We start from the raw sequence: 23,668 nt of genomic DNA, 5'->3' as shown, positions 1-23,668 counted from the left end.
TGCAATAGTATTTAAATTATATGCTTTCTTGATATTGTGAAGCCTTTGTCAAAACTACAATTTTAACATCAGAATTGTCCATTCACATTTACATGGGAATTCACACACATATTGTCACAATCTTTGTGTTAAAGCTGGGATGTTATTAGCAGGCTGAAGTGTGAAGGAGGACTGACAGAAGAAGGTTTCTGCACCAGAGTTGACAATAATCCATCTTACCCACAACAAAATGCCAGTGATGGTAAAGGTGCAGGCATCCTTCCAGCTTTATACTCTTGTTTTTTTCCCCCCTGTGCTGTCACACTTCAGAGTAGTGGATGTTGTGATTTTATTTTCTATGTGCTTCAGTCATTTCTATTTATGCGTTTGTGAGTTTTTCTTTATTCATTCTATTTTTTTTACACCATCAATCTGCAAGAAACCGTGTGCAAAAATAGCCTGTCAGGTTAAATCTGACATATTTCTCATGATGGACTCAAGTCTTCATGTTAATTAATGTCCACAGTCTTTTTTTTCTCTTTTTTCCCCCCCAAGTTAACAAACAAACCTGGGGATGTTTCATCTCCAGTGAGCAAGCTGCACATCCACTATAATGAGACAGGATTTGCATTTTTTCTTAGCAAAACCTCTGACAGATGAGCTTATTTATTTACGAGGCTATTTATTCTGGGTTCATCCTTGTTCTCAGACATCCACTGAGGGGGTTAGTCCATCTTGGTTCTGGCTGTTTGACAGTCATTCTGTCTGGCAGTGCTGCACAGAACGATTCCTCTACTAAATATACACCAGATGCTCAAGATGCAATCAGTCGCACTCACCCAAGTTCACGCTCAGACAGTAGCGCGCTGATGCCTGCTGGAACATTATCTCTGCTGCCGCCGCTGCTGCTCACAGAGGTTCACTTTTAATGGTAAGAAAGCAAAAGCTTTAAGCTTGTTCAGGAATCCGCCTGTGTTTGTTTTACATAACCAGCTTTCTGATCCTCTTAATAACCACTGACCTTATGAAGAGGCGTTGACTCGACTCTGTAAACTTGTGCGAGAAGCGTCTTGTGGCATCCATGTGGTTTACCAGTAATGATGGACACTCCACTTGTTTATACTCTGCGTCCTTTGGTATGGGTGGTGTTGAGACCTTTTAAAAGCAAAGATTAGATCACTCTTGTTTTTTTATTTATTTATGTATTTACACTGGAAACAAAGCTTGACAATAAACCAGATAGAACAGCTCCACAAATAAATACATAATTTAATTATTAATTTGATCACATACGTTGTCTATATTAACGTTTTTAAGACAAAGTTACACATCCCCCTAGTTCCACTTCAGTCTTTTTCCACGTTAGTGACTTTTTTAAAAATGTGATATGATTTGCCTTTGATATGTGTTCTATAATATACACATGTGCTGTGTGTAGGCATATTTGTTGCCTTGAGAAAATATTCAACAACTATTATTCGAGCACTCTACAAATCTGGTCTTCGTAAAAGAGTGACATCAGAAGGCAGCCATTGTAAAGGCCTTGAGAAGTTTTCATACAGCTTGCCACCTGGTTGCATTAAACAGGAAATAAATGGAAGATGGTGCTCTGGTGAGATGTGACCAGATTTGAGCTTTTCTTTGCCAAATTGTGCATGTGGTGGGAAACCATCAGCACCCTAAACACACTGTTCTTGGAATGGCCAAAACAGTCATCCTCTAGAATTGCGATGCGCTCTGAGAAATACCTCGTTTGCAATTGCAATGAAAATTGGCTCAAAAAGGTTTTGACTCGGGGAGCTGCAAGTAAATCAATTTTCAGGTTCAAGTCCAGCTTCCATGTAATTATTATGTGCTCCTTTCTATTGGCCTATCACAAAAACATCCCAATTTTAATTTTGCGGTTGTAATGTGACAAAATGCGAAAACATTTTGGTTTGGTTCAAGAGGAATTAATACATGAGCAAGTTAAAGATGTGGCAACACTTTACTGTGGTAAAACAGTCACTCACCCAGTCAGTGACTCTTAGCTACCCCCATTTTCTCCCCTCAAGTGTTATGTTGTGTTTGGCAGGATAAGTGGACCCTGACAGATCAGTATTGATTAAACTGTATTTGCCAGACAGTAACAATGGTTCCCCTCAGGACATTGTTTGCTTGCTACCACCCTGCCCCTCCTGGTAATCTACTAAGACCTTCTGATACGCTCCTCTCTACTGCTCTTAGGCCCCTCACTCTCAAGCAGTTCATGTTGCCTCCACGTCTTCTGCAATTTCACCTATTAAAATGGTAGCTTTAGACAGGATAAGAGAGTTCAGAGGGCTTGTATTTGTTTCTTTTTATCTTTGTGTGCAAATTAAGTCTGGATTTGTCTACTGTTGTAATATTGTTGCTCCAAGGTAAAGTTTTTGATCAGCAGAAACCTACACTACCAGGAGTTTATGTCTCTGTTTGAGTATGTCCATGGAGACTTGTTTACAGTGCAGCACAGATAGACAGCCTCAGGCATATCTGCTCAGTATCCTCACCAACAATACACCCATATCGATGGCATTTAGTTTTTATTACCCCATACAGATCACTGGAAAAAAAACAAAAAAAAAACACAATGAAGATGTTTCATAGAGCAAACTAGTTCAGGAGGACATTAAGAAAAAAAAGTTTGTTAGCTTGTTGTTGATGTTAACTTACCCTGTGCTTAAAGTATTTTTATTATGTATACCAAGAACAGCCCTGGACTTCCCTGTCCACTGTCAATACAATAACAAGTTGACTTCAGTTTTCTGAAACTTTTATTTCACTTTTTTTCTCTTTACAGACTAAAGTACAGAGCTTCCTCTGCCTGCACAGTCGCACCAAACCTTTCACTAATTGCTTTACCTGCACAACTGAAGGCAGAAAAGGTAAGACTACTGCATATTAAAAAGTTTAATTTTAATATGTGAATGATCTATTAAGCGATTTGGTGTATGTTCTGATGAGAGATTATAACCAGTTAACCAGTGTTATTGAGCTTTCTGTATTCAGAATCTCTGTCTCCATAAATGAGCTTCATAGAACTATTAGATTAGATGTTCTTTATTCTTAAATTTATCTTAATTGTTTCTTCAAGACTTTTTCCAATTTTTGATTTGGAAAGAAATTTTGTTTTGTCTCAACGCATTGTTTTATCTGCTCTTTTGGCATATAAAACTAATTATTTGTAGTTCCGTAATGACTTTATCCAAACATCTCAATGCAATCCTATGAAATATCTTACTGCATTAAACAAGCATTACCAAATACATTACTGGCATACAGCTCTTGTATGCAAAGCACAATTAGCTAATATTTATTGCAGTTGACGTTCAGTGTTTTTGTGATGATAATGTGCTGTAGCATGCAGGCCTGGTTTACATTCATGTTTTTTTGTGTGTCATTTATTATATTACTCTATATATAATATATAAAGACATGGATGTTTTTCTAGTTGTAAGCTAAAAGTGTGAAAATATAACCTGCAGCAGCACAGAACTACACTGTTTAAATCAGATTTATAATTCAAGAATCATAGTCCAATACAGACATTGGATCAGAAAGATTACACCATGAGAGAGTCATACCCATCCATGCCTGCTCACAATCTTTTCCTGACCTAAGCAAACACCAGAGCTTTTTTTTTCTGCTCAGTTCTGGATTTCACCAATGAGCTGATTTGGAGCATTCAGCCGTGTAAGGAAACATTTTCAGCTGCATATGTTCTGAAAGTGTAGTCTAAATACAGTGATGTGGGAGGAGCGGAGCTCTAAAAACTTCACTGTTTTTGTCTTTTTCTCCTTCAACCTTCTGTTTTGTGTTTGTTTAAATCAAGATTTAGTAGTCTGGGATCTTTTAAAGTTGCAGAGATATTTAAAAGTTCAAACAAATTCTCATTTAGTTTTTAAATCCTTATTGCCAAATTGATCAGCAAATGATGACCGGTGGGCTACAGTTAATTTCCTCCTGCTAACTCCAAATCATTAGCTTTTTTATATCAATGTTTGACACTTGCTAAATTAGTCCTCTCACCCTATCCTTTAGTCTTCCTCCTCCTCCTCATGGGCTGTCTTGGTGTCATGGGACAGCAGCCTGGCAAACAGACGGATTGAAGTGACACTCACAACTTTAGTGGAGATTCATCTGCACGATGTAGACGGAAATCAGCAGAGACAGGGACTGCAGGGATGGAAAAGAGTTGAGGGAAGCGGGGCGACTGTGAGAGAAGTGCAGCTCGGTGACTCTCTGGTCTGAGAGGCAGAGATGTCGCCTCCAGATAACCCAGACAGACTTACAGGCCCAATATAGAGCAGAGTCGGAGGCTTCGGCAGAGAACTTCCTTCTAGCCTGCTGTTCACATTTGTCACTGTTGTTTCTTGTGTTTCCTGTGAGAGTTTTGTTGTGATTAAAGTTTTTCTCTCTGTATTACAAAAGACAACTTTCATATTTATCAAGCGGGATAGACTCGTATCCCAAAGCAGGAGTAATATACTTAAATCATGTCATTATTTGGACTTCTATATACATAGTTGGAGGTTTTCTGTTGTTTCTTTCCCTTTTACACACAGCTGTAAGTGATCATTTAATAATCATGACAGCAGAACATCAACAAGTAAATCTGCATGTTAAATGTGGGATGGAGGAAGTAAATCATTTTACTCCATCGGGGGATTGCAAGTAGACACACTGTCGTTCTGCAGCATGTCTTTGTGAGCTTAAGGGGAGCAATGAAACATTCAAACCCTAACATATATACTTGGTTCACTTAAGAGCTCTGACATTTTAGCATTTCAGCAGTGATGCCTTTGTTTTTAGTTCTCCTTGGTTCAAACCCACAAAAAGCCTTGAAGGTTGCTCAGCTTTAAATATTGTTTTCTGTAGACACTCGTGATAGTGGAAAAAGTATTTTAAAAAAAACATTATTATTCAACAAAGTGGTAGGTGAAAAAGTAAAAAATATACTACTTCTGTCTTTCTTTCTTTTTTTTTACATTTCACCCCATTTTTTTGGATCTGGTTTCCAGTTTGTTGTGCTGTTCTTGTGAAATATGACCCATTATGACCCCTGATTGAATTAAAATATCTTTAAAAAGCACGCTAGTTGATAAAATGTTCCTAGTTTAAGATCCAGATTTTCTTTGAGTACACTGAGAGAACATTACTTCAAATTGTTTTAACGTCAAGACAAACGAGAACGGTCGCCCCAACATTTCTGAATGGATTTTGATGCGTTTGTGTAATTTTTCCTATTCGTGTCAAGTACAGTTGACATTTAATGCAGTGACATCTGATTTATGGCTGCTGTTTGTCCTCTGTGTCTTTCTGTGCCTGGCACGATTAGCACTCACCAAACTGGAAGAGCGGCATGTTAAAGTCTCGCAGCATTTTTGTTGTTGAGCAACAACAAAGAGGGAAGATTTATTGCATTAATGATGCAAATAATTTTTAAATGCCAAGAAATTAACACTCATGTGGTCATAATTTGTAGCTTAAGTTGTATTTATGACTAGCACTTCCGCTCAGTTCATTCTTCTGTCAATAGTTGAATACTGACATAATTTTCTGCAGCAACGTCTACTGTGTTGTTTTTCAAGGAAAGGTGTAAATCTTAAAAAATCGTTCCTAAAATCACAATTTACGCCAGAGAACTGGCTTTGGTTTTATTGGCCAAGAACTTCTGCGCAGCAAAGATGATTCATTGTTTAACTAAAAATCAAGAAAACAGAAGTACTGTCATCACTATATACTTGGAATTACAAAATACAAAAATCATCTCAATAATTGAGAGATTTTAATTCTTTTTTTATTGCTAATGATCTATGAAATGATAAGAACTTATCAGAACTTTTTTCAACTGTTTGGTAAAAAGCGTTCATTGGGAAATCTCTTACTAATTTCTTGCTGTTTCAGTTAATCAACGCACAAGAAGTTACTTTTTCTTAATCTGATGACTTTTTTTTACTCATACTAATTGTATTGGCGTGACATTACTACATTAAAGAGCCGAGATAATGCTGTAATTGTATTTTAATTTTTTATATTGTTTGAAGATATCTGAAATACTCTAGATTGAAACCACATTTTTGACTTTTACGTTTGTCTACTTTTCAAAATTCTTTTACTTTGTAACATCTGTTGAAACCAAGACTTGCTGCTATGTGTCAGCGACATGGACTTGTTGCACAATGCAGTGCTGCACTGTGTTGCATGGCGGCGTCAGGCTCTGCTCCTGTCTGCCGTCTGCCAGTCGGATGTGCCACCATATGTTCTTCAAACCAGCCCTTAAATCTTCGTCTCTCCCACACATACTGTTGCTGATGCGTTCAGATCACCTCTAGATGGTTTGGTTTTGTCATCTTTTTTCATCACATATTTTTGTTGACTCTCAGAAACCTTTGAGTGTTGGGAGATGCATTCTTGCGTCACGTGACTGTTGAATGTTGGCGTACCCTGCTGTAACATATGGGAGGTTGATCCCTCCTCGCCTCTAATTCAGAGATTTTTATTCAGTCTTCTCTGATCTGAGGTCCTCTGCATTGCTGTGACTGAAGAGCAGCGGCGGCGGCACCTCCTCCACAGTGATTACGCTCATTCCTTTGCGAGCTGGCCCTCTCTGCTTGCTCTGTCATTACTACCATCTAACCAGCGTAATTACCAGCCTCGATGCATGTTTGCGGTGCATGCGCCAAGCCTGCCGCATGCTGGGCAAGTCAGAGCCAGTGTGCAGAGAAAAGAATGAATGATGGAGCCATATTAGAGGTGCCACATCTTTATGCTAATCAATCAGTGTATGTGAGCAATTAAAAGGCGTTAAATGTCTGCTCATTATGCCCTGAACTGTGGACCGAACCTTAATGCGTGTGCATAATTCTGACTTCAGCAAAGATGATTTCTGCCCCCCGGATCTTTTCTCAGTTATGCATAATTACACAAATTAAGCCGTCTCTTTATGTAACATTTCATGCATCAACACGGTTTTGGTGTCCTTATTAACGTAGGTGTGTTTCAGACGGATCAAACAGACTGCTCTCTCTCATCAGCCACATAATGAAGCCATTCTCCAACCCCTGCAGCTGGGGCGGATAATCTGGGATCGGGTCTCGTAGTGGATCACAGGACGGCCTTTTGAATGAGGACAGACTCTGTCAGAAAGCATGATCAGAGCAGGAGCCTTTGGCTCGGAAATGCTTTTCCTCCTTCATAAACAAAGACGGGACACACTGGTGTGGCGACTTAAAAAGACGTAAAGTGAGATGCTGTTAGCCGTGAATGGGATCATTAATGCTTTTATGTGTTTCAGTCCCAGTGTGTGAGTAATGCAGCCCAAAAATAGATTCAGCAAGGATGCAGATATCTTGTGGGCTGTGAAACACACACACCTCGTCAAGCTGGACTTGATACATTTTTCTAAAATTCACACAAACCAAGATGAGCAAAGAAATGCAACCCTCTAAAAAAACGTCATTCTAATTGGCGCTTTCAGAGGTTAGGATTTAAGAATTGTAAATATTTTATAGCTCTTTATGGATTTGTTGCTTTTTGGCTTTTAAATCACTTTTCTAATTACTTAAATTTAGTTTAGTGGATTTAAACCTTCAAGATTCAACTAAATGTTTAAGTAAGTTTCTTTGACCATCTGAATATCAGAGCCTGATTATGTAAAAACGTGCTGTTAATGAGCAGTTTGGGAGAAATAAGAAAATTATTTTTGTTAATGAATAAGCGTACTAGTAATATTATAAATTCAGGAACTTTTTAAAATGAAAATATATGTAAAGTAATAGTTTTATTATAAGCAGAATGAGGATTGTAGTGAATGTTGAAAACTACCTGCACATTATAAAAGGTTTATCTGCAGATGGTGTTCTTGTGCACATTGGGCAAATTCACTGAGATATTTTAGTGACTTCTGCAGTTTGAGGAGAGACTTATGGAGATAAGAGCTTTAATCCCAAAATGGAGTGCTGCGCAGATGGATGAATTAAGCACATTTTACTTTTTAACACTCATCTGTTTCCCTTATTTGAAATAACCAAACCTCACAGATTCTTAGGCTCATTTTCCTCCATATTTCTTTTACGAATCTCCTATTTAAAATGCTCTTGAATTTTTTTACTTTTTTGTGAGATTTCATGCAGAAAAAACTGAAAATATCAACTTGGCTCTCCACTACAAACAAAAAGCGAGAGCAGAAGGAAGAAAAAAAATGTGTGACCTGCCCTGTTTGCCATGTAAGATTATTGAAGATGAGGTTTTTCCCAGGCCAATACTAACTTCCCGTTTCATTTGATGTGCTGGATCTTAGTGTAAAAGCATTTTAATGAATAGGAAACAGTTTTTGATTCCTCAGCATTAGACTTACCGATTGAAGCTTAGTTTATTGAGGTAAATTTGGTCAATTTTGAGTTTTCCTCCATTGTTGCGTCTCAGTAGATTATTTTTAATAATTACATTAATTATCTCCCTTTTCAACCAGGAGTATCGCCATTTACACAGCGAATTTAAATTTTATCGACTGGTCTCACTATTTGCTCATTTTATCTCTGCACAGACTGTGATTATAAAACAGAGGAAGTGTTTCATATAAATAACACTGAAAACTGGTTATTTTGATGAGAACAAGACCCTTGCAACAGATGCTGCAAAAGGGCCAGGCTTGATTTCTTCACTTTAATTCACAGACCAACATGTCACCAAGCTCCCATTTCTTGCTGCATCACCCAGTGAAGTCATACTGTTGTCTCAACAGGGGGGACAAAAAGAAAGAAAAAAACTTTCCTAATGTTTAACAATGAAAGAACTCAAAACAAAAATATATTGTTTTTATGCCTTTGCCTATTCTTAGTAAAGGGGGATAAAAATGATTTTCAGTTTGCCAAAGCATGCCTGTGAATGAGCTGCTGTCCTTGAAAGGCCATTGGATTAAGAGTTGATGCTGTGTGACTGTCGTATCGAGGCACATCCATGTGGTTCACTGAGCAATGTACTGTGCTCTTTCTTGACTTTTTCCCGTTGCTCTATTTATGGCTTCATCCAACCTCACCCCTCCGGCTGATGCTGTGTCACTGCTGCCCTTTTCTGTCTTCTGGTATTTATTCATCCCTGTTAATTTCACAAAGATGTAATTGTCTCCCTCTATAGAAAGAGAAGAAGAGAGTTGCAGCTTTGATTTTTTCTTCTTCTTTTTCGTACAAAACCTTACCTTTAGCACATTAAGAAGCTTTTAAAAGTATTCCCCCCGTTCAAAGTGTTCATCCTTGGTTTTGGCAAAACAACAAACTTCAATGTATTTTATTCTCGTTTTACATGACAGATCAACCCAAATTAGTGCTTAATTATGAAGACACAGTTACAAATGAAAATCAAAAATCAGTGTTGTGTGTTTTTATTTAGCTTCTTTAGTTTCATACTCTGCTCAGCCAATTGCCTTCAGAGATCATCCATCATGGTGGTGGCAGAAACATGCTGAGGGAATGGTTCAGATCTCAATTCAATTGAGAATCTGTAACAAAGACTTGGGAAATGCTCTTTACAGACACTCTGTTTCCACTCTCTCAGCTTGAGCTACTTTATGAAGAATTAATTAAAAAGGTAATTGCATGATACATTTTTTCTATTTTCATCATTTCAACCTAGAGCTGCACAATTTACCAAATTACAATCATCACATTATTTGTGTACACAATTGTGGCGGTATACATGGAAGCAATATTTGCTAGGTTATTATATTTAAAGTGTTACCCAATCAGTTGAATGTATTTTCCTGATACACGACTGTATCTATCTTAAGTTCTTTAAGGATTTTCAGCTTGCCAAAACATGCTTGTGAATGAGCTGCTGTCCTTGAAAGGCCATTGGATTATAAAACAGGTGCTTTATAAGGATGCACTACTTTTTAAGTGGGTCTATCTCCTGAAGTCTGCAAAACAATAAATTGTTGCTTGTAACGAAACGGGAGAATGTTTAAGTGGAGAGTGGAATGTTTTGTTTTTTTTAATAGTAGCATTCTTTGAATGCCTGGTAGTGTGAAAATTCTCTTTAGATTGGTTTTGTATGCAACTTGGTTAGGTTTATGATATTTTTCAGAATTTATCTCAAGTGTTTCAATGTTTTAATCTGCAGCAAAGTGGTTCTGTGTGCAGGTACAAGCGTCTGAGTGAGTGATAATATTCCATGTCAGCCTCTTGAAGATTATCCTCAATGGGAGAAATTCTCTGTCATATCCCTTCACCTTGTTTTCTCTCTGGCTTATCAGTCTTACAGTACGTTACAGCTGAGCGAGTCGCCCTCCTGAAGCCAAAGCTCATTCTGGTTGTGTGTTTAAAATTTGGGTCACGCATGCTCTTCGATTTAAAAATAAGCCCTAATTTGTTTTATATTTGTTGAATTAATTGCTTTCTGTTCCTTTTTCTTTCTCTTTCAGAAAGCTGAGAATAATCCTTAAGGAAGAGGATCCAGACTTGTTCCATCATGCATCACTGAATTTTCTACATCTCCCCACTAAAAGCAATGTTTCTGGGAGCTAGAGGCCACAGCAGAGTGTGTGTGGGGCCCCTCCCCAGTGCCCCTCCTGAGATGGGATGCCAGAAGCCTTCCCACCGGCCCTGAGCTCTCCCGGGGCGTCATGAACACTTACAGAGACAGGGGGGTAACCTGCGTCTCCTCAGACCTTCTGGACGGAGGCGGAGGGTTACCCCAAAACGCTCCACTTCGTCACACCCCCAATGGCCACCCCACAGAACCAGCAGCACAACCGCGCATCTCTGTGCCCAAAATGGGTGTTCGTGCAAGGATCGCCGAATGGCCTCCCCGTCGCGCACAGTCCCGGGAGTCGCTGCTCGAAAACGGGCAAAACGGGAGCAATCACTACGACGACTACTCCGTCTCATCATCGGTTTTGTCATCCGACGGCAGGCTGGTGCGAGGAGGGGTCGCCAGGCTACCCCGCAGATGGTCGAAAGACGTGGAGTTCAGGGGCGGGGGGTTCGTCAGTGACAGAGGTTCGCCTCTCAGTCTAAGAGTTTTCCCACCACTGAGACAGCGCTCCAACAGTGAAGTAACGCTCAGCGAACAGGATGAAAATGAGGTGAGCCCGAAATATTTCTCCAATTTCTGCTTTTCCTGTGCGTTGCGTTGGAGTTGAGAAGAAGAGGATGTGTTATTTCCTTGTGGCGGCAGTCCAGGTTTTCGACACAAACCTCTTGCTAATGAGGTACACAGATGGAAGTCAGTTTGGGTTGGCCTGCAGAAAGCCATGGTTTGCTTTGCCTTGCCAGCTGTATTTACAGCATTTGTGGGCTTAGATAAAGTGTTCCCCCAAATATTAGAACTTGAAAATATTAATTTGTCTCTAATGGGTTTAGTCTGCTACATTTTCTGTTTGTTTTTGGTGAAATGCTGTTGATGTAGAAGGGGAAAATGGTTGCCAAATGAGCTTGTGTGGTGTAGAAGAAAACATTATTTTATTAATGGAGATATTCTTAAAAGCCCTCACTGTGAAGAAATTCAAAGTGTAAGAAAGACTCTATTTGGTTGAGTGGAAGAATATCCCCTTCTCCTTATCAGGTTCAGCAAAATCCCAAAGCTTCAGTCTTAGTTTAGGCCCCGACAAGTTTTATAGTTTTTTAAATTGTACAATTATTTCTTCACTTTTTTTATCAATTGAATATTTTATACAGTATAATATGCAACTACAACTCCTAAAAATTTAAATATCATAAAAAAGTTCACATTTTTGTAATTTCAGAAAGTTACATAGATTCATTATGACATTTTTTTTATTATGATTAATGAAAAAAACTAAATTCAGTGTTGCAGAATATAAACATATAAAATGCGACAGGTAAGTGTTTGAGTTAATTGGAGAAACACCTGTGGACGTATTAGGAGGCCTCTATTACACTGCTTTCTTGTTTGAGATTGTGGAAAAATCTACAAAAATCAGCCAATATATCAAGTAGGGCATTGTGACTCAATCTTGGATGCAGGAACATTCATTTGTTCAAACAATAATATGCAAGTGTAAACACCATGGCAATCCCCTGTTCATTGGGTTCTGTCCTCCAGAGAAGAACAGGTTTTGGTGCAAACTGTGTGTAGCAGTCCCAGAACAAAAACAAAGTCCTTGTAAAGATGCTGGCCAAAGCTGCAAAGAGTGTCCAATATAATTTTAGAAATCCCATCTGACTTACAACAGTCAATATTTATCTGATTGAATGTCAGAGTAAGGAGAATAAAAAAGATTTTATTCTTTTAAAAAAAATTCTTTAAAGAAGGATTTTAAAAAAGCATGTTTGCACATAGTGTTTTTGTACAGTATGTGCAAACATTACATTTCAATTCTAATACTAAAAGGGCTGGAGTAAGACCATCTTATGTGCTGCATTTAATTTGCTTAGTTACTTGCAAATTAAATACAAGTTAGTATTTAATTGCGAGTTAAATACTAACTTGCAGAAACTGTATTACTTTGTTGTTAACCTTCTCCACCCCCAAAAAAAACAACTCTTACTGACCTTTTTCTAATTAATTTCTCTTTGTTCTGCCTTCAGGTGGAGACTCGAGGTGGCGGTGGGTTTGGAAACCGATTCCGAGTGTACGGCAGCACCTCTTCCATCGACATCCAGGGCATTCCGGAGCAAGGCTTCTTTGAAATGCTCAGCCAGTTCCAGCAGGAGAGGCCTGACCAGCGCAGTTTAGCTCCCGCACAACTCGGAGAGCTGCTGCGAGTTCCGGATCCGTCATCGAAGACTCCTTTCCCCGCCGCTCCCTCCCCCGCTCCCACAGGTGGGGATGACAAAGGAACAGGCAGGAAGGACGGTACGGAGAGAGCGAGGAAGAAAAGTGGTGGGACGGAGTCTGCGCTGGGTACTTCCTCTCTGTTCAGGAAGCTTCGGAGCTCCAGTCGGGGGGAGCTGGACGGAGGAAAGGGAGAGGCTAACGAGGACAGGGGAGGCAGATGCTCTACAGATACTTCTTATAAACCCTGGGTGTGTCCAAAGAGCTTTGTCCACTTTGATGCTCAGAGCGTCCTGTTCGACCTCCATGAGGCAGCATCTCAGCGCGGCTTTTCTACTCAGCGGAGGAACACCGCCACCGGAGCATCGGCCGCTTCGTCCTTGTCTGGCTCCAGATTGTCAGCTCCGAACCTGAACGACCCCATTTACTCGAGCATCGAGGATCTGACCCTTAACCTCGATCAGAGCTCCACACTTCCCTCCCTACCTGCGGACCCTCTAGATGGGCCTGCAGCGCACACTTCAAGCCCACTGCTCCTCTCCTGTCCCCACTTCCTCAATGAGATAGGCGGGCATAGGGAGAGAAACGTGAGCTTCCTCAGCTCCTCAGCAGAACGAGGAGATGGAGATGGAGGAAGAGGGTGGCTGAGGAAGAGTAATGCCAGCATATCTGTGCTTGAGATCCCCATTGAAGAACAGGAGATGAGGCTGGAAAGACTGAAACTATACGGCATAGAGCATGTAGACCAGGGGGCTCGCTACTACAGAGACTACTTCCATGGGAAAGGTAACGCTGAGTTACACTGCAACACATTTGACCCGTGGTGCAGGGAAGGGCTGTTAGCTAGTTTGGTTGGTTGGTGGCTGGATTATTAGCTCAACTCCGTTATTTCAAAAATATGACTTATAATCATGACAAAATTGTTTTATTTTGCTGTAGACTTTAGATTTATGACCAGAACCCGACCTGAAAACTTGCTTGGTCGTGTGGTCCTCAGGCTTCTGTTTCACATTTATAAAGCTTACAATGTGTACACCACAGAGAAAAATAAACAAGAATGCATAATATAAAGTTAATCTACTTGTTACTGTCTAAACACATGAGGCGGTAGTTTACCCTGTTGAGGAAAAGAAGAAAGAAAGGAGCAGATGATCATTAGACGGTAACAGCGCACTGCACATTAATGTGCACCCAACCCGGTCCTGCTCTGCTCCTATCAATCACATATCCCAGATGACTTACACTTGACTCACCCACCAGACACAACAAGCGACAAGATGGAGCTGGGAGCAAACGCTGATAACTGAAGAAGGGACACTGCTTACTCAAATCATAGCCTGAAAACAAACGCAGTAAAATCGTAATTAAAATAGTATGTCTGCTTTACTTTGGGCTTGGGCCTGTAATTAAAGTTAATTAGTCGGGTCAGATTGGGCTTGAACACCATGTCTTCTGCTGAGAGCGTTAGTCATTGCAACAGAATAATAAAATGTACCGTACCTCACAGACAACTGAAGCTTTATTTTATCTCACAGTACACTTCTTGTACTGTTTAAAGCTAAAAACCCTGGTACCACCCTCTGTTCTCCTCAATCAGTACCGCTTTACCTTTGTCTTCTATAATGTGGTGCTTAGACGCAGCACTTCACTATATTGGTAATTGGGTCGAGATTTTACTTCCAATTAAGCATTATCATCAGTGTCAGGTATAAGAACTCATAGAAGGTTGACGATAGCCAACCAGCTAAATATTTTATTGATATGATTCATTAGAATCGTCTAATTGTCAAAGTAGAATCGATCACTAAAATAATTGTTAGCTGCAGCCTTAATGCAAACATGCTTGAAAGAAAAATACTTTAAGCCAAATACAACAAGGAATCTACGAGTGATCCCAGTTGAGAAGCTGCAACCACAATTTATTTTTATACTTGTATTTAATAACTAAATGTCATCTAATTTATTTACTGTTAGTTTTTCTACAGAGAGTCATGTCTGTATGTCATTGCTATTTTTCTGTCATTCAGGTTTATGTCTTATTCTGTCGATATTGTTTGCCAGAGTCTTATTTAATAGATGTCATCCACTGGCTTTGAATAATCAGCTGGGACAGAGCAGAGTTAAGTAGACTGGCAGCCCTCCGGGAGTTTTAATTACACATGTACCTGCTTTTGGACGGTTGGCAAACTCTGAGCTGATGATACACAGCCAGTATTTGACACCTGAGCCATCTCAGCTTTGTTTTACATCTGGCTTTTAGTGTCAGAAAGTAAGTGGTTAATGTGATCTGTGTGGCCATTTGTATTCAGCATCACCTCTTCAGACACTTTTGATGTCACTTCCCCTTTGGCAAGCATCATCTGGCTGTGGACTAATTAGTGACAAATGTTATTAGGAGCATGCGTGCAGACAAGCATGTTTGAACATCGTATGCAAGGAGGACTCAGGGCTGCAGCCACACAAATAAAGGTTAGCATTCCAAAAATACATTAGGTCTTCTGACTCCATGCCGTCTTAGCTGTCCCCCTGAACGCCGCTCCGGTGGTGTTTCTGTCTTTGCTGTGGCTGCGGCTTCTGTGGATGTCAGGATCTTCATCAAAAAGCTGACATTTTCGCTACGGGTCGTGACAAGCAAGATAATCAGACACGAGTCTCCTCACAGATGGGTTGTCCCTGTTCAGTCCAGTTAGAGGAGGGATCTGCCAAGTTGTATTCATCCTGAAGAGTCTGGATAATTTGTGTTTACGCTGCTGCCTGTGGCGTTCGCTAGAAGAGGGCTTAACTCTGAAGCTTTGGAAGCAGCTGTGCGAGATGCTTGTGCGGTCTGTCAACAGCTTTCTCTATGTTTAATAAGTAGAAACAGTCACAGTTGATTTATTTGGAATCAAAACATTTTGAAAAGTACACTTTTTAATCTTTTAAAGGTGACAAAGGAAATATTCATCTTTGTAGTGGTTGTGTTTTAGTTAAATGTTATGCATCAATCAAAAACTAAGATTATGTTGTTTTCTTTATGTGTTAAAGCCCTTAAAATTACGACAGATCAGAGTTCAAAGACAAACATAAATCAATCTAGGTTAAGAAAAGTCTTATGGTGCATCGTTTAATTTAATTATTCAACCTATATTTCTTCATCATTCCTACATCCAATAGAAGTAAAAGATCTGATAACTATCGACCACTTATTTCTTCAACCCTTTCTTTGCACCCTGGTCCTGACTTAACTTTTTCAAACTGATTTTGTAATTATTATCAATTATAATATTATAATGGTGTCTGCTTTGCCCACGACTCAACGCATTCTCTTCTCCTTTCCACTTTGTAGACATGTAAACCAACTCTGACATGTAGACCAACTCTGCAACTCTGACCAACTTCTTCTTGAACCAACAGTTAAAGAACAAACTTCATTGCATCTGTTTAAGATCTACGGTCATATTTTACTTTTTATGACCATTGTAGTTCAAGCAAGGTGTACCAGCCTCTCCTGTGTTGTAGCCATAGACATAACACCACCTCATGTTCAGACGTAAACAGATGAAAACTTTTTCTCAGCACAAACTGTAAACTTGGTTAATCGTTGTCCTTCACCAGACCACTCCAACTACTTCGGGACGGACGATAAGCTGGGCCCCGTGGCCGTGAGCATTCGCAGGGAGAAAGTGGAGGATACCAAAGACCACAAAGACCAGTACCAGTACCGCATAATCATCAGGACCAGTGAGGTACGCCCGTAAAGATTTCTGATTGACAATGCAGTGATGAGTCAGGTTAATTCCTCACCCAGATTTTTGGCCCGTCTTCTTTCCCAGTTTTTCTCCGTTCACCCATCAGCTTAAGCCTCGTCTCTGTCCTGCCACTGGGAACATTCCACCTGTTCAGTCTGTGCACATAAAAGCCAAAGTAAACACTATGTGCTGTGTCTGAAGCATTTGGCATGCCTTCAATGACAACTTTGCTTTGCTTTCATGGACAAAATATAGTGCAATGTGTGAACTGGGATTTTTTTTCTGGTTAACCAACACAAAGTACTAAATAACTGTGAAGAAGAATTAGAAATAGTTTCTATTTTGTTTTTTTTTTTCTAACGAACTATCATTGAGACAATTATTTGCAGGGCCACATTCCCTAAATTTATACCTTTCCAGCTTTCTGCATCTTGAGTAGAGACAGAAATGTTTGTCTGTTCTGCTTTGCAAAACACCTCAGGCTCAGTCAGACTGGATGGAAAGCACATATGGATTTGGTTTTCAGATTTTCTTGTGAATTTTGCCTTGGTCGACATCGTTCTAACATCAAGGTTCGTACGGGTGCTTGAAACCCTTGAAAATGTTTGAATTTCAATTACCAAGGTTTGGAAAGTGCTTGATGGTCAAAGTGCACTTAGTAATAAAGTGCAAGCTAACATTTGATTAAAAGCTTACATTTGGAAAGCAGTATTTTAAGTTGAAATCAACTTTATTATTTAAAGATAATAATGAGACACATAGATGTATTTTATCTCACTATCTGAAGTTAAATCAGACCAAACTTCTCTTGTTTTAGATCAGTTAGAATCAACAAAATTATTCCTATTTGTTAAATGCGAGAAAACTTTTTAGAGATTCTTTTTGTAACTTTCTCAGACCACTCAAGACGTTTCAAAACAAAAATTTTGTCATATTTTACTTTACCTTGTCCCTGCTGTTGATTGTAGAATACTATCACAATATATTATTAATAGTGAATTGAAACTGTGTTCTTTAGTTCATTTTCATTGTTTGTTTTTCTCCAACATGTGATGCTGTGCTGGAAAAATTTGAACCTTCACTTTGTTTAAATTTTACTGTGGCAAAAAGTGTATGAAACCTGCAGCACACACCTACACATGCAGCTTCGACTGTATATGTATTGGTGTTGTTGCTTTGCATAAAGGTGAACCTCTGCCCCAGACTCAAGTCTCTTGCAGCCTCTAACAGGGTTTTCCTGGGTTTCTATGTTTTATCCATCCCAGGAAAAAAATCCCCGCAGCATGATACTTCCACCACAGTTTTTCCACAATGTGGATGTTGTGTTCAGGATGATGTGCATGAGATTTTGTATTTAAGCCACAATGCTAAATTTGGATGTCATGTGATCAGGAAGTGAGATTAGATTACATACAGGTAGACTCTATTTATAATGAGGTGACTTCTAGAGGTAATGGGTTGTACTGGATTTTGTTATGCGATATCACAGCTATGGGTGTTTAATACAAATGCATGCTTTATGCTTATTTGTTATAATGTTACCAGATTCAGGGTCACCTAAAAAGAACACAACATGGGTCTTGGGAGTCTTAAAAAAAGTCACTTCTTTTTGTTGGAATTGGGGTTTTTTTGGTCTCAACATTGTAAAAACTCAAAAACAAAGTTCCCGCCGTGTTCATTATGTTGATGTGGTCTCAGTGGAAGTGAAGTCTTCATTGTGGTTGGTGTGGTGTTGTCTTTAGCTGGATTACATGGCTGCCTGGCCTCATCACTTTAGCTCTGATACAACAATGGAGCCTGTCTGCTCAAGCTCACAGAGCTAAGCTAGCAGAAAGAGGCCTGCTGTTCCCACAGAGGGGGTAAAAAAAAAGAAGGGAGACATTGATTTCTGAATTTACTCTGTCCCACTCAAGCCGCAGCGCCTCTCAAATATCCTTCCTCTCTAAGTATGTCATTTAATTCTGCACAGCGGTGCTGACACAGCAAGGTGAAGAGAGTTGCTCTCTCTGCCCTCCTTCCTCTCAGCCTCCCGTCACTCCTCCTACCCCCTACTTTTTTTTTTAAATCACCCCCCACTTCTGATATCCCAGCTCAGCACGCCACTCTCTCCACCATCGCACAGCAGCTGACGAGCTGAAACAAAAGCTTCATAACTTCAGCTGCTTGTCAATCAGGTTTGATTCCTCTGCAGCAGATTCCAGCCTCCAAGGTTCAGCTCTCTCTCTCTCTCTCTCTCTCTCTCTCTCTCTCTCTCTCTCTCTCTCTCTCTGGCCTCTGCCAGCTCCAGAACGCGTTATGCATTTTTAACGACTCCACATGTGAGTGAAAGGGGTGTGAAGAGAGCAGCCCACTCCTCCTGACTGTACCAACCCCATACAGGATTAGTCCTCCTGTTATTAAGTGGGTTAATTACCGATCAGTAGGGGACAGTACACTTTGACTGTATGATGTGCTGCAAAAATATTAAGTCACACACGTTTTTCTGTGTGTGTGCTTGGCAGGGAGGATGAGGGAGGCACTCTTTCTTGCTTTGGTGGGCCCAGTTTTACCACTACCCAAATATTTAACAACATTTGTAGTTTGCAGTTTTCTAGAAGCTGTGTACACTGCAAAAATAACCAAGTATTTTTCTAGTTTTTAGTGCAGGTATGTGCAAGACAAAACTAGCGTACGAGCAACTTTTTTATCAAGATATATTCAGCTTGTTTTCAATAAATCTTGAACATTGATAAAAAGTACTTGTTCCTCTGGCAGATTATTCTTATTTATATCAAGACATTTTTTCCATGTTAGTGAAAAACCTGCTAGTGGTGCTACTACTTTTTATCAACATTCAAGAATTTCTAACTTAAAACAAGCTAGTATATCTTGCTGAAAGGTCGCCTGTGTGTTAGTCCTACCCTATTTCAGCTGTACCAAGATATTTGCACTAGAAACTTAACTAAAACACTTAGTAAGATTTTGGGTTTTTGCAGTGTAGGACATGCATCAAATATGTGGAAGAAGGTGGTCTCCTCAGATGAGGCCAAAGTTGAACTTTTTGTTTGTGTGGAGGAAGGTTATCACTACATGTCATCCCCATAGTAACACATGATGGTGGTGTAGGAATGCTTTTCTTCTTCATGAATGGGGTTGATTGGGAGATGGATGGAGCTAAATGCAGGACATCCCGTAAACATAGTAGAGGCTGCAGAACAGAAGACGTGAGACTGGGGTGGAGATTGACCTTCCAGCAGGACCATAACCATAAACAAACATCCAGAGCCACAATGAAGTAGTTTAGGTCAAATCATACTAATGTGTAAGAACGGCCCAGACAAACTCGAGACGTAAAATCTGTGGTGAGACTTGGAATATTGCTGCTCAGAGATGCTCTCCTTCTGAACTTTAACTATTTTAAAAGAAGAATGGGCAAAAATTCCAGCCTAGATTTGCAAAGCTCAAAAACATAAATATCTAAACATGCATTAAAGTTTGCAGTTGAATCACAGCAAAAGTTGGAAAAAATCAAGAGTAAAAAAAAACTGTTGTCCTTGTCCCAATCCTTTTCTTCCTGTCCCCATGTAGCTCGTGACCCTGCGTGGCTCCATCTTGGAAGACGCGGTGGCATCGACAGCGAAACACGGCACTGTCCGAGGTCTTCCGCTCAAAGACGTCCTGGAGCAGGTCGTCCCTGAGCTCAACGTCTCTTGTCTGAGACTGGCGCTCAGCACGGCCAAAGTCACAGAACAGCTCCTCAAACTGGACGAACAGGGGGTGAGTTTAATGCTTCTCAGGATGACCGGGGGTCAAACTCATTTTCTGGTTGGTGGTGTATCAAATTATGAATGTTCTCTAAAGGCCGGTTGTGCCAGAATATATTGAGGAAACACATTAACAAAAACCTTAAAAAATAGATGGGTACTGCTTAAAATTGAATAATATTGAACATCTTTTAACATTTAATCAGCCGCTCCTGCATTTTGCTATTGTTGTGTTTTTTTTTCTTCAGCTGCATTTACAATTTTACATTTTTTGCAATTACAATTTTTTTGTAATTTCAATATTTGTGGTTGTATATGTGACAGTAAATGTGACTTTTTGTTATTCGCCACATTGATCACAGACTAACAAGACATCATTAGGGCTGAGGCAGCAGTGGAGTAGAAATAAGAAATTCTGTCACTTTCATGTGGGAGTTGGCATCACTTAAATCCAATGTTTTTGAACATTTTGCAGGAAATTTACAATAAACTCACAGTTATGCATAAGCGCAAAAAAAGTACAGGAAGCTGTTGATTTTCTGTAAATTTTCACAATCGTGAAAAGCCAGAGGGACTGATTGATATAATTTGCTTGTATGCAGATAAAAAAACAAACTGCTTTGATTTCATTGATAAAATAATATTTAGGCACACAACTATAGTGCTCTGTCCCTGTAGAGTCTACAAAACTACATATGAAGAAGTTATGGCTGGCCAAATTTGACTTCTGGGCCTCGAGTTTGACACACACTGGATTCAGGGCTAAATATTAATTTGCAGGGTTTTTTTATGTTTTTGAAGCTTCTGCTTAAGTCGAGTAGTTACAAAGAATGCAAAGTAAAAACAGCATGAGATAAGGCAGAACAGTGGCATATGGTTTGCTCAGACGGTGTGGAAATTGTGCCTGAACTGTGTATATCTGATTTAATGTTGGAGCAAAGTACCAAAAGAGGGCAGAGAAAGCTGTGTCGAAGCAGGGTGTGTCACGAGTATGACTAAAGATAAAAACTTTAATGTTTGGCCACGTTATCTTTGAGCTGTTTCCTCGTGAGCGGAGTGTGAGGTATTTTACCAGCAGTTGGTGTGGTGTTTGTGTAGGTGGATTATACAACAGCGAAACTGTACTGTGTGTTTTAGTAAGCACGTCCATATATAAATACACTTTACTGCTGGGTTAAAGTCTCATCCGCTGACAGCAGCTCAGGAGGTTCAGTCTAACATCTCATCTGCTTGTCTTTGTTCTGTGTGTCCATGCACGTTGCAGCTGAGTCACAAGCACAAAGTGGGTGTTCTGCTGTGTCGTGCGGGCCAGAGTACAGAGGAGGAGATGTACAACAACGAGGAGGCATCGCCCGCCTTCTCTGCCTTCCTGGAGCTGCTGGGGGAGCAGGTGCTCCTCAAAGGATTCTCGAAATACGCTGCACAGCTCGACACAAAGAGTGAGAGGCTCTTCCTTACTGTAATAACTGTATTCCTTCATTACCGCTTCCCAGATGCAAAATAAACACATGGGGAGAAGAGGGAACCATTTTTAACAAATAAAAAGGTTGAACATTTTACATAACTGTTGGGCAGTCCATAAAAAGTCTTTTTTTTTTCAGTGTTTCAATTTTGAAAAAAATCTAATCCCATTTATGTTAACACAATCGAAAGTTTCATTTGACCAAAAACTTGAATATTAGCCATGCATCTGCTCATTGTCCACTCGTGCTTGTCCTTCCGCTCAACTTTTCACTAGGATGCTTGGATACAGAACTCCATGTTGATCCATTGCCTCCTTTGCAAAGAGGCGTTTTTGACTCACCCTCCTTGTCGAGGGCATCCATGGCGGTATGCTGGACTGTCGAGTCAGCAGCTTTTCTCACGTTTCTGTACTATGTAATATAACATTTTTGGAAAAACGTAACTTTTGGTTTTCACTAGGTTTAAGCCATAGATCAATTTGTGTGTGATAAATCTATCTATAAATGTGTTTCATGAAAATAAATGACCTTTCTGATGATCTTCAAACTTTCAGAAATGCAGCTGTTTTAGTCCGGTACCAAAACGTCAGGAGGATTTTATTTTTCGTCTAGTGTTCTTAATCTGAACTTCTGGAAACAGTGCGACTTAAACCAGAAAAATTGCTTTTCAACAACACCCATCTGTGATCTACATTCAACATTAAATATAAATAACTTTAATTTTCCTCCCTCTCCCCAGCTGACTCGACAGGCACCCACTCCCTTTACACCACCTACCAGGGCTATGAGGTGATGTTCCACGTGTCCACCATGCTGCCATACATGCCCAACAACCCGCAGCAGGTAAACACGCTCATTAACATGCAAAGCTACCTGAGGCTGTATGCTTTGTAGCTGGTCAAATACTGCTGTGTATACGAGGAAAGTACTTTCCTCTATTGTTGTCCAGAGCCACTCAAAGCAAGTCTGTGGTTGTGACTTCAAACATCTCTTTTTGCTCTGAATAATAAAAGCAAGAATCCAAGATGTCGTAACCCGTGACTTGTTCGTTCTTCTTTTCTTTTTTTCCTTTCATTTAGGTTTTTTGTGCTTTTATAGTCTCAGCTCTCTCTTGCCTTTGTGGCTTTTCTGTCGGCTCTGCTTTTCCGTCTTTAACTGGCAAAGCGCTGGGTGGGGTTCACCAGTGAGTAGTTATTAGTATATGTTTTCTTTTTTCTTTCTGCTTTAGCTTTTTTATCCTAACATAGCAGCCGTGCCATTCATGCTCAGTTGTTTACAGAAGAAGCTGCTGGTAAAATCACTCATGGAGGGTTTCTGCAGGTTCTTGAAAGGACATTAAAAAGTAATTATGAGACTTGATTTTCAGTTCTAAGTAACAAATTATCTTCTAGTTGCATCTTCAATTTTTGCTTCTGAAGTGGACTTATTGCCATTTGTTTTGGAATTAAAATTAAACTTTAATGACATTGCATATTTTATGAAGTTTGGCTTGAAAAAGAGTCTTTTAAATAATTGACTCGTCTTGCTGTTATAATATTGCAGAGAGTTCAAGTTTATAATCAATGCATTAAAGCACTGGAGTTGCATATCTGAGCCAACAGTTGAAAGTATATGTGAATATATCAATACACTAAATACATATTTGCTGTGGATTTTATATGAGGCTCCTCAGAGTTCACAGCTGAGACTAATGTTTAATTTGCAACTTATTGATATTTTTAAGGTTTTGGAGCTTCCACAACTTTTCAGATAACAAAACTTTGTATTACTGTGAAAAAGGACTTACATGAACTATTGCAAATAAAGGGGGAAGACATAAACAAGTCAAACTTTTAGTTTAATGTTTCAGTATTTCTGGCAATTAAACATTTGATACATATTGAAATAGAGGATCTGAAAACTAATTTCTTAATCATTGTGTAAAGTAAAACAGGTTAAAATCAAGTTTTATTATATTTTCTGTGCACATTTTTATACTATAACTCAGTGCTTGGAAATGTGT

General features: G+C 39.6%; 1 protein-coding gene across 3 annotated transcripts in view; it reads left to right on the top strand.

Moving 5' to 3' along the window:
* sipa1l3 (signal induced proliferation associated 1 like 3) overlaps positions 1–23,668 on the top strand; it is a 79,412-nt gene that overhangs the window by 36,342 nt on the left and 19,402 nt on the right. For all 3 annotated transcript variants that reach the window (XM_023351149.1, XM_023351147.1, XM_023351148.1), the window contains exons 2-8: positions 2,798–2,882; positions 10,418–11,080; positions 12,546–13,518; positions 16,327–16,457; positions 20,028–20,216; positions 21,468–21,642; positions 22,406–22,509. In XM_023351149.1, the coding sequence (XP_023206917.1) occupies positions 10,619–11,080; positions 12,546–13,518; positions 16,327–16,457; positions 20,028–20,216; positions 21,468–21,642; positions 22,406–22,509 (2,034 nt within the window). In that variant the 5' untranslated portion in view covers positions 2,798–2,882; positions 10,418–10,618. The remainder of the gene's footprint in view (positions 1–2,797; positions 2,883–10,417; positions 11,081–12,545; positions 13,519–16,326; positions 16,458–20,027; positions 20,217–21,467; positions 21,643–22,405; positions 22,510–23,668) is intronic.

The sequence above is a fragment of the Xiphophorus maculatus genome, chromosome 18 (assembly GCF_002775205.1).
Source record: "Xiphophorus maculatus strain JP 163 A chromosome 18, X_maculatus-5.0-male, whole genome shotgun sequence".
NCBI lineage: Eukaryota > Metazoa > Chordata > Actinopteri > Cyprinodontiformes > Poeciliidae > Xiphophorus > Xiphophorus maculatus.
This window is presented reverse-complemented; position numbering and strand designations above follow the sequence as displayed.